We start from the raw sequence: 12,886 nt of genomic DNA, 5'->3' as shown, positions 1-12,886 counted from the left end.
GTAGGTGATTGAGAGTGTCAGAGATGGTGTCTATTGGCTCCAAGATGATCATTCAAACTCAATTTCTTGTGTAACCCCCGTCTTCAATGCTAGAAATCCAATCAAAATCGAGATTAACCCCCACAACTCAAAAATACGCGTTGCTGGTTTTGATAAGCCGTCACCGACGGCCCTCAACCCGTCGGCGACGGGCCTTGGTTTTGTTTCCTGCTCTGACGGCCTAAACACCTGGATACGACCAACATGTGCCTACGGGCTTGTCTAGGGGGCGTCGCCGACGGTCTGGACCCCGTCGGCGACGGGCTCTCCTTTGTGAATCCTCCGTTTTCCGCTCCTAACTCTCCCGGTTGATCCATGACGCGTTCTGGTGCTTCGGTTTTCGACCTGGTGATCCGTAAAGCTCCCGAAAAGCTCCTTAAACTTCATTAAACCTGCAAAACACAAATCTAATTAAAAGTAGGCTATTCCCGATTAAAAGTCAAGTAAAAACATCAACTTCAGCATTAACGAACACCGGTTTTCAACCACGCATCACCCGCTGGATACGCACATACGGTTTTTACAAAACCTGCACAATTCCTAAACCCTAACGGGATAAAAACAGGAATTGACTAATACTCACACGGCAAAGGTGTAGAGTATACTCAACTGCGCTTTACAACCAACAGAGTTATACATATATGCGCTCATACAAAGACAGTAAATATTCTTTACACACTTTCGAGCCGCGCATACTTGCATATCACCTAGATATGCAAAAGGCAACTTCAGACTTAATGTTATTCACGAAAACATTAACTCATACATGTTCAAAAGCAAGAAATAAAACACTTGTACAAATTGAACAAAACGATTAAACTTCGTATTCAAAAAATTTCTACACCTACGCGGTGCACAAGAGATTTACATAAAGTTTTCTAACATTTACATCGAGGAGGAAACCAAAAAGGGCACGCAGGCCAACCTAGTCCTTCTTTATACCACTGGTAGTCTGGTACCCGCATCACCCTTGCCACTACCAGCGGTCTCTTCCTCCTCTTCCTCTTCAGGATCACTAAACAACAACCGCAAGCGGTCCACATAATCCTCCGCCTCCAAGCAGTTATCAATATCATTAATGGCGGAAATGGACAGGTTGTTGTACGCTTCAACAGCTGCAGCAAGCCGCGCTTCAGTATCTACGCCTTGGAACCCAGACCTTTCATCAGTAAATCTGCTTTGGTACAAGGGGTTCATGTGACTAATGCATCGAGCGTTACCAGCCTTGAAATCCGCCTCACGCGCGCGCTCCCTAAGCTTATTTACCGCAGCTGTGTTCTCGGGCGCATCAAGAATGGTCCAAACAATCTGCAAACACACAAGTAACAAAAGTAAACACCAGCAAAACCTAAAGGCAACAAAGACACCGGGTACTTACATGCTCGATACCGTGATCACGCATCCAATCGCGATCTGCCTTAAGCTGATCAAATGAAGAAACCAGGCTATCTCTAGCCTCGGCAGCCTCCCTTGCCCGCGCTTCAGCTTCGGCCGCGCGGGCAGTGAACTCCTCAATAATGGTCACCCGGTTCTGCACGTCAACCTATCAACAAAGAAAACACAAGTATAGAATAACACTCTAGTATACTTGTGAAACAAAGAAACAAACTCAAGTGTAAACACAACTCATACCTTGAGGCCCTCAACAGCTTTGTTTAAATTGGCGCGTTCAGCATTCGCCTCATCAAGAGCCTTGGCAGCGCGGGCCTCCGCCCCCTTGGCCTCTTTGGTAGCCGCCTCAGCTGCGGCCTTCTCCTTCATCAAAGCAGCGTTCGCCGCTTTAAGATTAGTGACCTCCTGACGAACACGGTAAAGAGTTTCATTCTGTTTTGCCCAAGATTCTTTCCAACCCTTGCGCTCATCAGAAAGCAACTTGGCGAGAGTACGAACCTGTTTAAGGCCAGCAGTTGCAGCCCACTCCTCAGTCTGCTTATACTGCTCAAAAGCAGCTTTCTCTCTTTCAAGCTGCTCCGCACCATCTCGAGCAGCTTTAACTAGCGCCTCAGCCTCAGCCCGCAGGCGAGCAGTTTTCTCCTCTTTGCGGCCCAGAACCTTGTTGTCTTCCATTATGGCATTTGCCATTATGGAACTCCCAACAATCATGGAGGAGAGTTGGTTTATCCAATTCTCATGAGTCAAACCGCGGGCCCGGAAAACCTCAAACGGGGTGCCCAAACCACTCAGAATATCCCTGCAAGCGGAGGGATCAGTCGAAACATCATCCCCTTGCATAACATTCCAAGGGGGACTATAGTAATTCACACCCCGGTCTTCCGTATAGGTACGGTAGTAGAACTCCAATTCAGACTCATCAGGCTGAATGGATGGTCCTTCAAAACCCGTACCCCCAGAGGCAGAACCAGAAGCTTAATAATGTATAAAGTGTCGAAATCGAGCATATAAATCTTAACACTTGTCCACATCGCAGATTACGTCCATTTGTATCTAGAGTAAATTACAAGTTTTGTTCTTTATCTATATAGCATTTTTCAGGTGGTGTCCCCGAGTTTTGTACTTTATGTTTCAAAATCTTGCACGGTATGTCATTTGAGCCCAACCCAGTTAATTTTTTTAGTTAAGTCTGGTCATGTGTCTTGCACATGACGGCTTGTAAACCCTAATTTATACCAAAGAAGAATTGAATGAATTCATTTCCCGAAGTCAAAGTTGCAAATATGTTCGACAATTTGTAAATTCCAAAACAGATACAATACAATCAATATAAACTTTAAACATTCAACTGCAATTAGTCACAAATAGAACAAAGGTTCAAACCCTAGAAATCTTACAAAGTCCACACCGGGGTGAAACCCTAAGAGACTAGCCACTCATGGTAAGTGTGACTTTGAAATCGGATCTTGGACGCGAAGAACAGGCCATTGAATTGTCACACCCTGTATTTCCCGGTGGGCCCGGACTTGGGGTACGTGACTAGATTGATACAGATACACAAATAACACAGCGAAAGTCTTTGGGAATTAAAACACTATCACAAATTAAAGTGTCTGAATGTTCAAAAATAATTATACAAACGAAAGTATTCTGAAGATCCACAGGCGGATCGAAAATAACAAAAGTGAATACATAAGAAGACTACTAGGCTTCAATGCAAGGAGTTACAAATTCCTCTTAAGCATTTACCGTGAAACTTCCAGCCTATTACGTAACCTTGCAAGCTGTGCTTAGTCTTTTGAAGATACGCCAGTTTTCACTGGTAAATGCAAATAACCGACACATTTTGAAAATATTTCAAAATTGTTTTAAGTGCACTAGGCACATGTATTTTCATAAATAACTTGGGAAAATATATAAAATATCTTGTATACAGATTTACATGCTTGTCAATACATATGGGGCCCGGTACTAAACACTGATAACATGATTAACCGACACGCCATTTTAACCCATAAAGGGTATCCCCAATAAGGGTAACAAAAATATTTTATAATAGCATTAGTATCTATCGGGTGTAGGCCTACACCCCGTGCTTAAGTCGTGGCCATTTTGCAATTAAATGAACCGAGGATACCAGGACATGGTCGTATTAACCCCCAATGTTTAAGTTTTCAAGGAAAATAGATTATAACGGGTTATGTGGATTTTCTAGTCACAATCCGACATATGATCCCATACCCGACCAAGCGGTAATAATTTACCGTATCCCAAGCCCGTATAGAGAAAATAGGTTAAGAGTATTTACCTGACTTAAATATCTTACAGTCCAAGATTGTGACAACCGTCAATTTTGCATGCATCCGTACAAGTAATTAATTTTAATTATGAGCTTAATGACTGTGCTTGATTACATCGGATGCTTTAAACTGCTTACTAATTTATGTTATATACATACATGTGCATTCTCTACATACAGTCAATTCAATTATTTCATACAGACTCTTAGTGACAAACCTGATGCACAAATCACAGTTAGTACAGTGAGCGAATAACTCAGACACATGCTGACAATGCCAGCACTTAGACAGATACTATTTTTAGGCCAGTATGGGCCAGGGATAAAACACTACACCAGTGTGGATTGTAGGGAAGCGAGGACCATAAGACTATGTCACTAGGTGATAGTTTTAGTGCCGGAAAGTGCCTAAAACGCAATTTAATTACAGAATTCCACATTTTAGTAACAATTTCAGTTTTTAACACACTAATATTATATAGAGTATTGACTAAATGGTCCTGGACACTTTCCTAAGTGTTGGAATTAATTTCTGTTACGCCCTAAATTGTACATGACAAAAGTCGCAGCGGAAACACGTACCATAAAATTTCTTTCTTTACAGACGTCTTGACATGATTGAAAGTCCATTTTAAAATGACTTTTTTACAATAAATTTATCCTTGCCCTCATTTATGAAATGAAAACATAACTTATGTTTACTAAATTACATGATCAAGCATTCACGTACAATCTATCTTGTGACTCGATCTTCAACCGCTTACACCTCATGATGATGATCCGTGATTCCGTACATCCTGCATTCACCACATACATTCACATAGTTAGTACTTGGTGACATTATATATATAATCTAAGATTCTTAATTATATGATCCCATCGCGTTCTATCCTCATATACATCTCACTTGGTTATCTTTCTGAATTCGAGTATTTCATCTCGATGATTAAACTTCAATGAATCAACAATAATGTACCTGCATTTCATTTCATTCTCAAAGGCAACCTAGTTAGTATCGTTAATACCCGTGTATACTCACACCCTACATACATACATACATTCATACATACATACATACATACGTACATACATACATACATACCTACATACATACTTACATACATACATACATACACACTTATTACATGCCTTCACACAAACCTACATACGTGCATACCTTCGTGTATGGATCCCCTCGTGAGCTCATATTCATCTAAATGCATACATACGTCCTACCTACCTACACACTAACATACATACATAAATACACATCCGCATACATACATACGTTCCTACGCCTTCACATATATCCATACTATCACGCATATCTTCATATATACCTAAATACGCATCTACATACACGTACAACATCTTGCATATCTCTTACATACTATTACGTTAATTTCATGAGACTTAAACTTTGATTTATAGTCCAAATTCATCTAAGGATCAATCAAAATCATGTTTGGAAAGTCCGCCTCAGCCCACGGATAATAAACCGAAGCCTACGATCCATAAATCAAGTTAACTAACAAATTTCAGTCTTTTGGACTTGGGGAGGTCGTCGGCGACGGCCCTAGGGCCCGTCGGCGACGGCCCGTAGTTTTTCCCGTAGCCAAAACCCCGTAGACAGGAAGATAACCCGTCGGAGAAAATCTGATTTTCCTTAACCCGTCGGCGACGGCCACCTTGCCCGTCGGCGACGGCCTCTCAAAAATGCATTTTTCCTGCAGATCCGTTTCATTGTCCGAACGCACTAAAACGCGCGTAACTTTCGAACCGTTTACCCGTTTAACCTCCCGTTTCTTCCTACATGTTTGTAAATTCATATTCTATCATATGAACTTAGAATCCCACATCCGGATTAAGGAAATTCTTATCTTACGCTCTATTGACTTATTGCCATTTCCTAATTATTTGACCCGTTATAGGTATTTGCGCATTAATTGATCTAAGACTAACAAAACCATACTTCCCACTTCCATACTTGCCCAAAACATTACACTAATCGTATAACTTGTTTCTAAACCACTTATTAAGATCGTTTGCCCAAAATACCCATCAAGGGCATTTTGGTCAACTTAATCCCATCCTTTACAACATAAGACTACGACACACATTTGACCTCAACCATCATGTTTAATTAATCAAAACACCATATCACCTAACCGAATATAAGAAGTGATTACAAAAATCACTTACCTCATGCATCCGTGTTCATATTCGTTTCCTCGCCACTTCTTGACCCGTTATCCATCCGTGCTTGATTCCGTCTCGACATGATTCCTATACTTCCATGTCATCGAAATCACATTCTTATTAGCATATTCATTTGTACATGTTGACTATCATATCATTAGTTGTTTCTAACAAGCATAACCCATATAGTCATATCCATATCCGTTTGCCCTCATGTAGTTCATCATGTCATTACATATAACGTGTATTGAGGTAACATGTAACGTATGACTTCCTAATATCTTACCTTCACAACAAGAAGTTAAATTATGCTTCTTGTTCGTAGCTGACTTCCAGAAAGTCAACAATTCATCTTATTTAACTTTCGACTTATCATTTTATACCCGTAGCATCATGATAGACTATACGGACGACACTATATACATTTTATCATACGATTGGTGTGCGTACCACTTTTTAAGCATAACACACAACTAATTCATGCACAATCTTCTAATTTCATACATAGTGCATCAAATCCTTCTACTAATCAACATGTAGTATTTAAAATCAAACATCAATAATATGAACATATTATCATTTTCATCATATCATCAAAACCCACTTCATGACTATTTTTCTAATCACTTACAAGTGATCTAATCTTAAGTTCTTCATAGTTTCTTCATGCTTTTGATATATGTACTACCTTGTAAGCATAGTGTACAACTAGTTCATGCATATCATTCTAATCTCATACACAATTCATCAATTTCTTCCTTCTAGTCCACACAAATCATACATGCATAACCATCAAACCTATAATTATCACATTTCTTCCAATCCTTCTAACAAGAATCCATCATACATAACATGATACATAAATTTTTGAACAAGAATTAGACCTAGATGAGATACCCATGCTATCATCTTCACCCCAACAATTGGGTTTCACCTTTAAACATCAAATTAAGTTAAATCATGCATAATTCATGTTCTATATGGTGATTTTAACACCTATACATGAACAATTTCGTACCAATTCACGGATTAAGACATAACCCACTTCATACAACTTCATAAATCTAAATTTTGAGACATACCTCATGATCCCCTTGAGTAGGTGATCCTTAATTCATGTTTGGTTGTGAATTTGAGCTTCATTTGACTCCTCAATTTGATGATTGTGTTAGAACTAGGGTTTGGTTCATGGGGAGTTCCCCCTGATCGTTCTAGAACACACGAAATGTGTGTGTGCTTGTGTGGGTGTGTTTGTTACTTAAGACATAACTTTCCCCCTTGTTCATCTTTGGTCCCTCAAGTTTGTTCCCTTGTTTGTTTTGTTAAACATTTTATTACATTCCGTCTTTTAATAGTTTTAACCATACATCTAAGTAGGTTAATTAGCCTAGTTGTTTATTTCTTGAGGTACCATATCACAGCATTTTAACGAATATAAATATTCGGGTTTTGGGGTGTTACAAATCTACCCCCCTTAAATGAGGTTTCGTCCCCGAAACCTTTCTCATTCAAACTAGACCAATTATACTCTTACCCCTTTCAGGTTGTTCATTCACTATACTTACTACAACCTAAACGCATTCGGGACCTTGGCAAAGGTTTTATTCATGCATGAACGTAATTGTACACATCGCTCATATGCCCTCATATTAAGTAAATTACTTTCATAATTATACTTATATCAGGCTCTTCTCCAGAGCTCTTATTAGTGTCTTTTACTTTATAATACTAGCTCTTAACACATAGCATTACTACGTTTCTTTCATCGAATTTATTCCAATTGTATACAATTATTAATTGTACAAACCTAAGTATGCGGCTTGTTTCTAACTCCCTATTTAAGCATATCACATTCATATATTTGCTAATCAAAATAAATCGATTTACTTTATACTACTCATTCATCATATGCCATCTTTTATTTTGTTCAAATGAACATGGCCAACAAGCCGAGCATCAGAGTTAGCATTTCTTAGCGATACTTCCCTTCTCATAAATTCTATCAGAATTTCCACAGTTACGAGCATTCAGGTTCACTACCACCAATCCGCATAAAAGTATTATTCAATTTGTAACTTTCTATTTAACATCCACAAGTTAAACCATTTACTAACCTCGCTAATTTGGAACAAACCAACGTGTAACAACCCGAGTTGACCTGCTCCTTCATGAATCCATAACTTAATAGGGTTGATCTTGTACATCGGGGATCATAAGCTTTCATTCATGAGCATTCCGTCACCGTCCTAGGTAGTTTTATCCAATCGTGATTCCTGCCAATCTCGTTATAAAATTAGGGGTTTACACATTCCATTCGATTTCATTCAGACATGATGTTTATCACATCGCCTTATTTATATATTAATACTTTCTCAATTCCTTCGTAAGACATTAGTGTGTTAGACCTATTCATAACAGGTCAATACATGGCCATTTCTTAATATATCATTCTTATTGTTTGACACGTTCTTGACGGGTAGATACATAACCATCATTTCGTAATTCTATAACTCATTTGGTGTACTACTCTACACATTTCCTTTCTTCTCTAACAGTCCCACGGTTGGAAATTAAATTATTTCTTAGCTTCTGCAGTTTGACTTTTCAAGGTCAAACTGCCACTTATTTCTTATTATATACATATATATACATGCGTATCGGAGTACATGTTTGTACCCCTTTTCAATTCAGACATGCTTGCGATCTCATCGCTTCACTGTTTCAGTGTTTTCTTGCAAACACTTGCCCTTCCCGTTTTAAAAGTTAGTCATAATATTTATCTCACTTACAATTCTAACATTTTAGTTCCATTCGCTTATATACTTTCATTTCTTTTACGCATTCGATTACCCAATTAAATGGGTAATGGCATATATTCTCATAATGAGATTCAAGCATACCACTTACGACCCGGTCACATCGGGTTAATTGCTTTTAACATAAATCTTTCGTTCTATCCGTATAACGGATTGAACTTCATACATTCGTTATTGCATTCACGACCACCCGTTCTAAACGGATGGTACCTTATCCTTACTCGACTTGTTCAACTTGAACCGGTCGACTTGCATAGCTTATCATAGCATTCGCTATCATAACCAAATCCGCAAGGGATTTGCATCATTCTTATCTTTCATTCCTTGAATCCGTCTCGCGGATTCAAGCATTGCATTCGCATATTTCATTCCTTGAATCCGTCTCGCGGATTCAAGCATTGCATTCACATCTTTCATTCATACAAGGTACTCTCAATCCCCCGAGGGTCCTACTACTCATTTCACCCACACGCCTAGCTGCTACCAAACTCTATCGGACATACCTGTAATAATTATCACGGTCTCACGAACGTCATACGTTTCTTGTGTACTGGCCAGGTACACATTCCACGTACTAGTTTCGTGCCTTCGTGTAATTGCCACCTTATGTCGAAGAATTTAGTTTCGGCTCGTGTAACCTTTTCAAAACTTATTTATCATGTCGTTATTATATTTTGCTAAAAATTTTCTTTCACTTGCTTAATTATACCATTTCATATGCCCACATGTTAGGTTTACGTACCTGGGGTCAATTCGCCTTAGTACTTGTCTTGATGCCGGTCCTAGACCGCATCCACGGATCATCCCTTCCAAACGATTGCGCTTACCCTTCACATAACATACTATTAATTTCCTTCAATTACGTAAGCTAATACATACTTACATTTGCTTTTACCTTTAGGCCTTGATCGAGTCTTGGATTGTACGTGTTCCTTATCATAAGAGCACACAAGTTTGAGTTCAAGTACTTACTTTCTCGTACTTGATTCCCTCAAACCAGGGCTCTGATACCAACTTGTTACGCCCTAAATTGTACATGACAAAAGTCGCAGCGGAAACACGTACCATAAAATTTCTTTCTTTACAGACGTCTTGACATGATTGAAAGTCCATTTTAAAATGACTTTTTTACAATAAATTTATCCTTGCCCTCATTTATGAAATGAAAACATAACTTATGTTTACTAAATTACATGATCAAGCATTCACGTACAATCTATCTTGTGACTCGATCTTCAACCGCTTACACCTCATGATGATGATCCGTGATTCCGTACATCCTGCATTCACCACATACATTCACATAGTTAGTACTTGGTGACATTATATATATAATCTAAGATTCTTAATTATATGATCCCATCGCGTTCTATCCTCATATACATCTCACTTGGTTATCTTTCTGAATTCGAGTATTTCATCTCGATGATTAAACTTCAATGAATCAACAATAATGTACCTGCATTTCATTTCATTCTCAAAGGCAACCTAGTTAGTATCGTTAATACCCGTGTATACTCACACCCTACATACATACATACATTCATACATACATACATACATACGTACATACATACATACATACCTACATACATACATACTTACATACATACATACACACTTATTACATGCCTTCACACAAACCTACATACGTGCATACCTTCGTGTATGGATCCCCTCGTGAGCTCATATTCATCTAAATGCATACATACGTCCTACCTACCTACACACTAACATACATACATAAATACACATCCGCATACATACATACGTTCCTACGCCTTCACATATATCCATACTATCACGCATATCTTCATATATACCTAAATACGCATCTACATACACGTACAACATCTTGCATATCTCTTACATACTATTACGTTAATTTCATGAGACTTAAACTTTGATTTATAGTCCAAATTCATCTAAGGATCAATCAAAATCATGTTTGGAAAGTCCGCCTCAGCCCACGGATAATAAACCGAAGCCTACGATCCATAAATCAAGTTAACTAACAAATTTCAGTCTTTTGGACTTGGGGAGGTCGTCGGCGACGGCCCTAGGGCCCGTCGGCGACGGCCCGTAGTTTTTCCCGTAGCCAAAACCCCGTAGATAGGAAGATAACCCGTCGGAGAAAATCTGATTTTCCTTAACCCGTCGGCGACGGCCACCTTGCCCGTCGGCGACGGCCTCTCAAAAATGCATTTTTCCTGCAGATCCGTTTCATTGTCCGAACGCACTAAAACGCGCGTAACTTTCGAACCGTTTACCCGTTTAACCTCCCGTTTCTTCCTACATGTTTGTAAATTCATATTCTATCATATGAACTTAGAATCCCACATCCGGATTAAGGAAATTCTTATCTTACGCTCTATTGACTTATTGCCATTTCCTAATTATTTGACCCGTTATAGGTATTTGCGCATTAATTGATCTAAGACTAACAAAACCATACTTCCCACTTCCATACTTGCCCAAAACATTACACTAATCGTATAACTTGTTTCTAAACCACTTATTAAGATCGTTTGCCCAAAATACCCATCAAGGGCATTTTGGTCAACTTAATCCCATCCTTTACAACATAAGACTACGACACACATTTGACCTCAACCATCATGTTTAATTAATCAAAACACCATATCACCTAACCGAATATAAGAAGTGATTACAAAAATCACTTACCTCATGCATCCGTGTTCATATTCGTTTCCTCGCCACTTCTTGACCCGTTATCCATCCGTGCTTGATTCCGTCTCGACATGATTCCTATACTTCCATGTCATCGAAATCACATTCTTATTAGCATATTCATTTGTACATGTTGACTATCATATCATTAGTTGTTTCTAACAAGCATAACCCATATAGTCATATCCATATCCGTTTGCCCTCATGTAGTTCATCATGTCATTACATATAACGTGTATTGAGGTAACATGTAACGTATGACTTCCTAATATCTTACCTTCACAACAAGAAGTTAAATTATGCTTCTTGTTCGTAGTTGACTTCCAGAAAGTCAACAATTCATCTTATTTAACTTTCGACTTATCATTTTATACCCGTAGCATCATGATAGACTATACGGACGACACTATATACATTTTATCATACGATTGGTGTGCGTACCACTTTTTAAGCATAACACACAACTAATTCATGCACAATCTTCTAATTTCATACATAGTGCATCAAATCCTTCTACTAATCAACATGTAGTATTTAAAATCAAACATCAATAATATGAACATATTATCATTTTCATCATATCATCAAAACCCACTTCATGACTATTTTTCTAATCACTTACAAGTGATCTAATCTTAAGTTCTTCATAGTTTCTTCATGCTTTTGATATATGTACTACCTTGTAAGCATAGTGTACAACTAGTTCATGCATATCATTCTAATCTCATACACAATTCATCAATTTCTTCCTTCTAGTCCACACAAATCATACATGCATAACCATCAAACCTACAATTATCACATTTCTTCCAATCCTTCTAACAAGAATCCATCATACATAACATGATACATAAATTTTTGAACAAGAATTAGACCTAGATGAGATACCCATGCTATCATCTTCACCCCAACAATTGGGTTTCACCTTTAAACATCAAATTAAGTTAAATCATGCATAATTCATGTTCTATATGGTGATTTTAACACCTATACATGAACAATTTCGTACCAATTCACGGATTAAGACATAACCCACTTCATACAACTTCATAAATCTAAATTTTGAGACATACCTCATGATCCCCTTGAGTAGGTGATCCTTAATTCATGTTTGGTTGTGAATTTGAGCTTCATTTGACTCCTCAATTTGATGATTGTGTTAGAACTAGGGTTTGGTTCATGGGGAGTTCCCCCTGATCGTTCTAGAACACACGAAATGTGTGTGTGCTTGTGTGGGTGTGTTTGTTACTTAAGACATAACGTTCCCCCTTGTTCATCTTTGGTCCCTCAAGTTTGTTCCCTTGTTTGTTTTGTTAAACATTTTATTACATTCCATCTTTTAATAGTTTTAACCATACATCTAAGTAGGTTAATTAGCCTAGTTGTTTATTTCTTGAGGTACCATATCACAGCATTTTAACGAATATAAATATTCGGGTTTTGGGGTGTT

At 38.3% G+C, this 12,886-nt stretch overlaps 1 protein-coding gene and 2 long non-coding RNA genes across 5 annotated transcripts; all 3 read right to left on the bottom strand.

Moving 5' to 3' along the window:
• Nucleotides 1-975: 975 nt before the first annotated feature.
• Nucleotides 976-2,271, bottom strand: LOC110880964. The gene is made up of 3 exons (XM_022129376.1): nucleotides 1,672-2,271; nucleotides 1,418-1,582; nucleotides 976-1,347 (listed from the first exon to the last, which is right to left on the bottom strand). Exons 1-3 carry the CDS (start codon nucleotides 2,269-2,271, stop codon nucleotides 976-978), a joined length of 1,137 nt encoding a protein of 378 aa, XP_021985068.1.
• A 2,073-nt stretch (nucleotides 2,272-4,344) lies between these two features.
• LOC110881231 lies at nucleotides 4,345-7,226 on the bottom strand. 2 transcript variants are annotated; one of them, XR_002559648.2, is made up of 4 exons: nucleotides 7,012-7,226; nucleotides 5,933-6,016; nucleotides 4,638-4,706; nucleotides 4,345-4,527 (listed from the first exon to the last, which is right to left on the bottom strand). It is a non-coding gene; the product is annotated as an uncharacterized LOC110881231 (long non-coding RNA). The 2 variants fall into 2 exon arrangements; XR_004869307.1 differs by lacking the exon at nucleotides 4,638-4,706 and having other exon boundaries at nucleotides 4,357-4,527.
• A 2,509-nt stretch (nucleotides 7,227-9,735) lies between these two features.
• LOC118482947 lies at nucleotides 9,736-12,679 on the bottom strand. 2 transcript variants are annotated; one of them, XR_004869306.1, is made up of 4 exons: nucleotides 12,510-12,679; nucleotides 11,431-11,514; nucleotides 10,136-10,204; nucleotides 9,736-10,025 (listed from the first exon to the last, which is right to left on the bottom strand). It is a non-coding gene; the product is annotated as an uncharacterized LOC118482947 (long non-coding RNA). The 2 variants fall into 2 exon arrangements; XR_004869305.1 differs by lacking the exon at nucleotides 10,136-10,204 and having other exon boundaries at nucleotides 9,743-10,025; nucleotides 12,510-12,678.
• Nucleotides 12,680-12,886: the final 207 nt, after the last annotated feature.

This window comes from Helianthus annuus, chromosome 10 (genome assembly GCF_002127325.2).
Source record: "Helianthus annuus cultivar XRQ/B chromosome 10, HanXRQr2.0-SUNRISE, whole genome shotgun sequence".
Taxonomy (NCBI): Eukaryota; Viridiplantae; Streptophyta; class Magnoliopsida; order Asterales; family Asteraceae; genus Helianthus; species Helianthus annuus.
This window is presented reverse-complemented; position numbering and strand designations above follow the sequence as displayed.

What these genes read in the sequence shown, in the direction of transcription:
- LOC110880964 (XM_022129376.1), bottom strand. Translation starts at nt 2,271, where the DNA reads ATGCAAGGGGATGATGTTTCGACTGATCCCTCCGCTTGCAGGGATATT. An exon ending in AAGCTGTTGAGGGCCTCAAG is followed by an intron (nt 1,583 to 1,671) that starts GTATGAGTTGTG and finishes CTTTGTTGATAG; the next exon opens with GTTGACGTGCAGAACCGGGT. An exon ending in GTGATCACGGTATCGAGCAT is followed by an intron (nt 1,348 to 1,417) that starts GTAAGTACCCGG and finishes GTGTGTTTGCAG; the next exon opens with ATTGTTTGGACCATTCTTGA.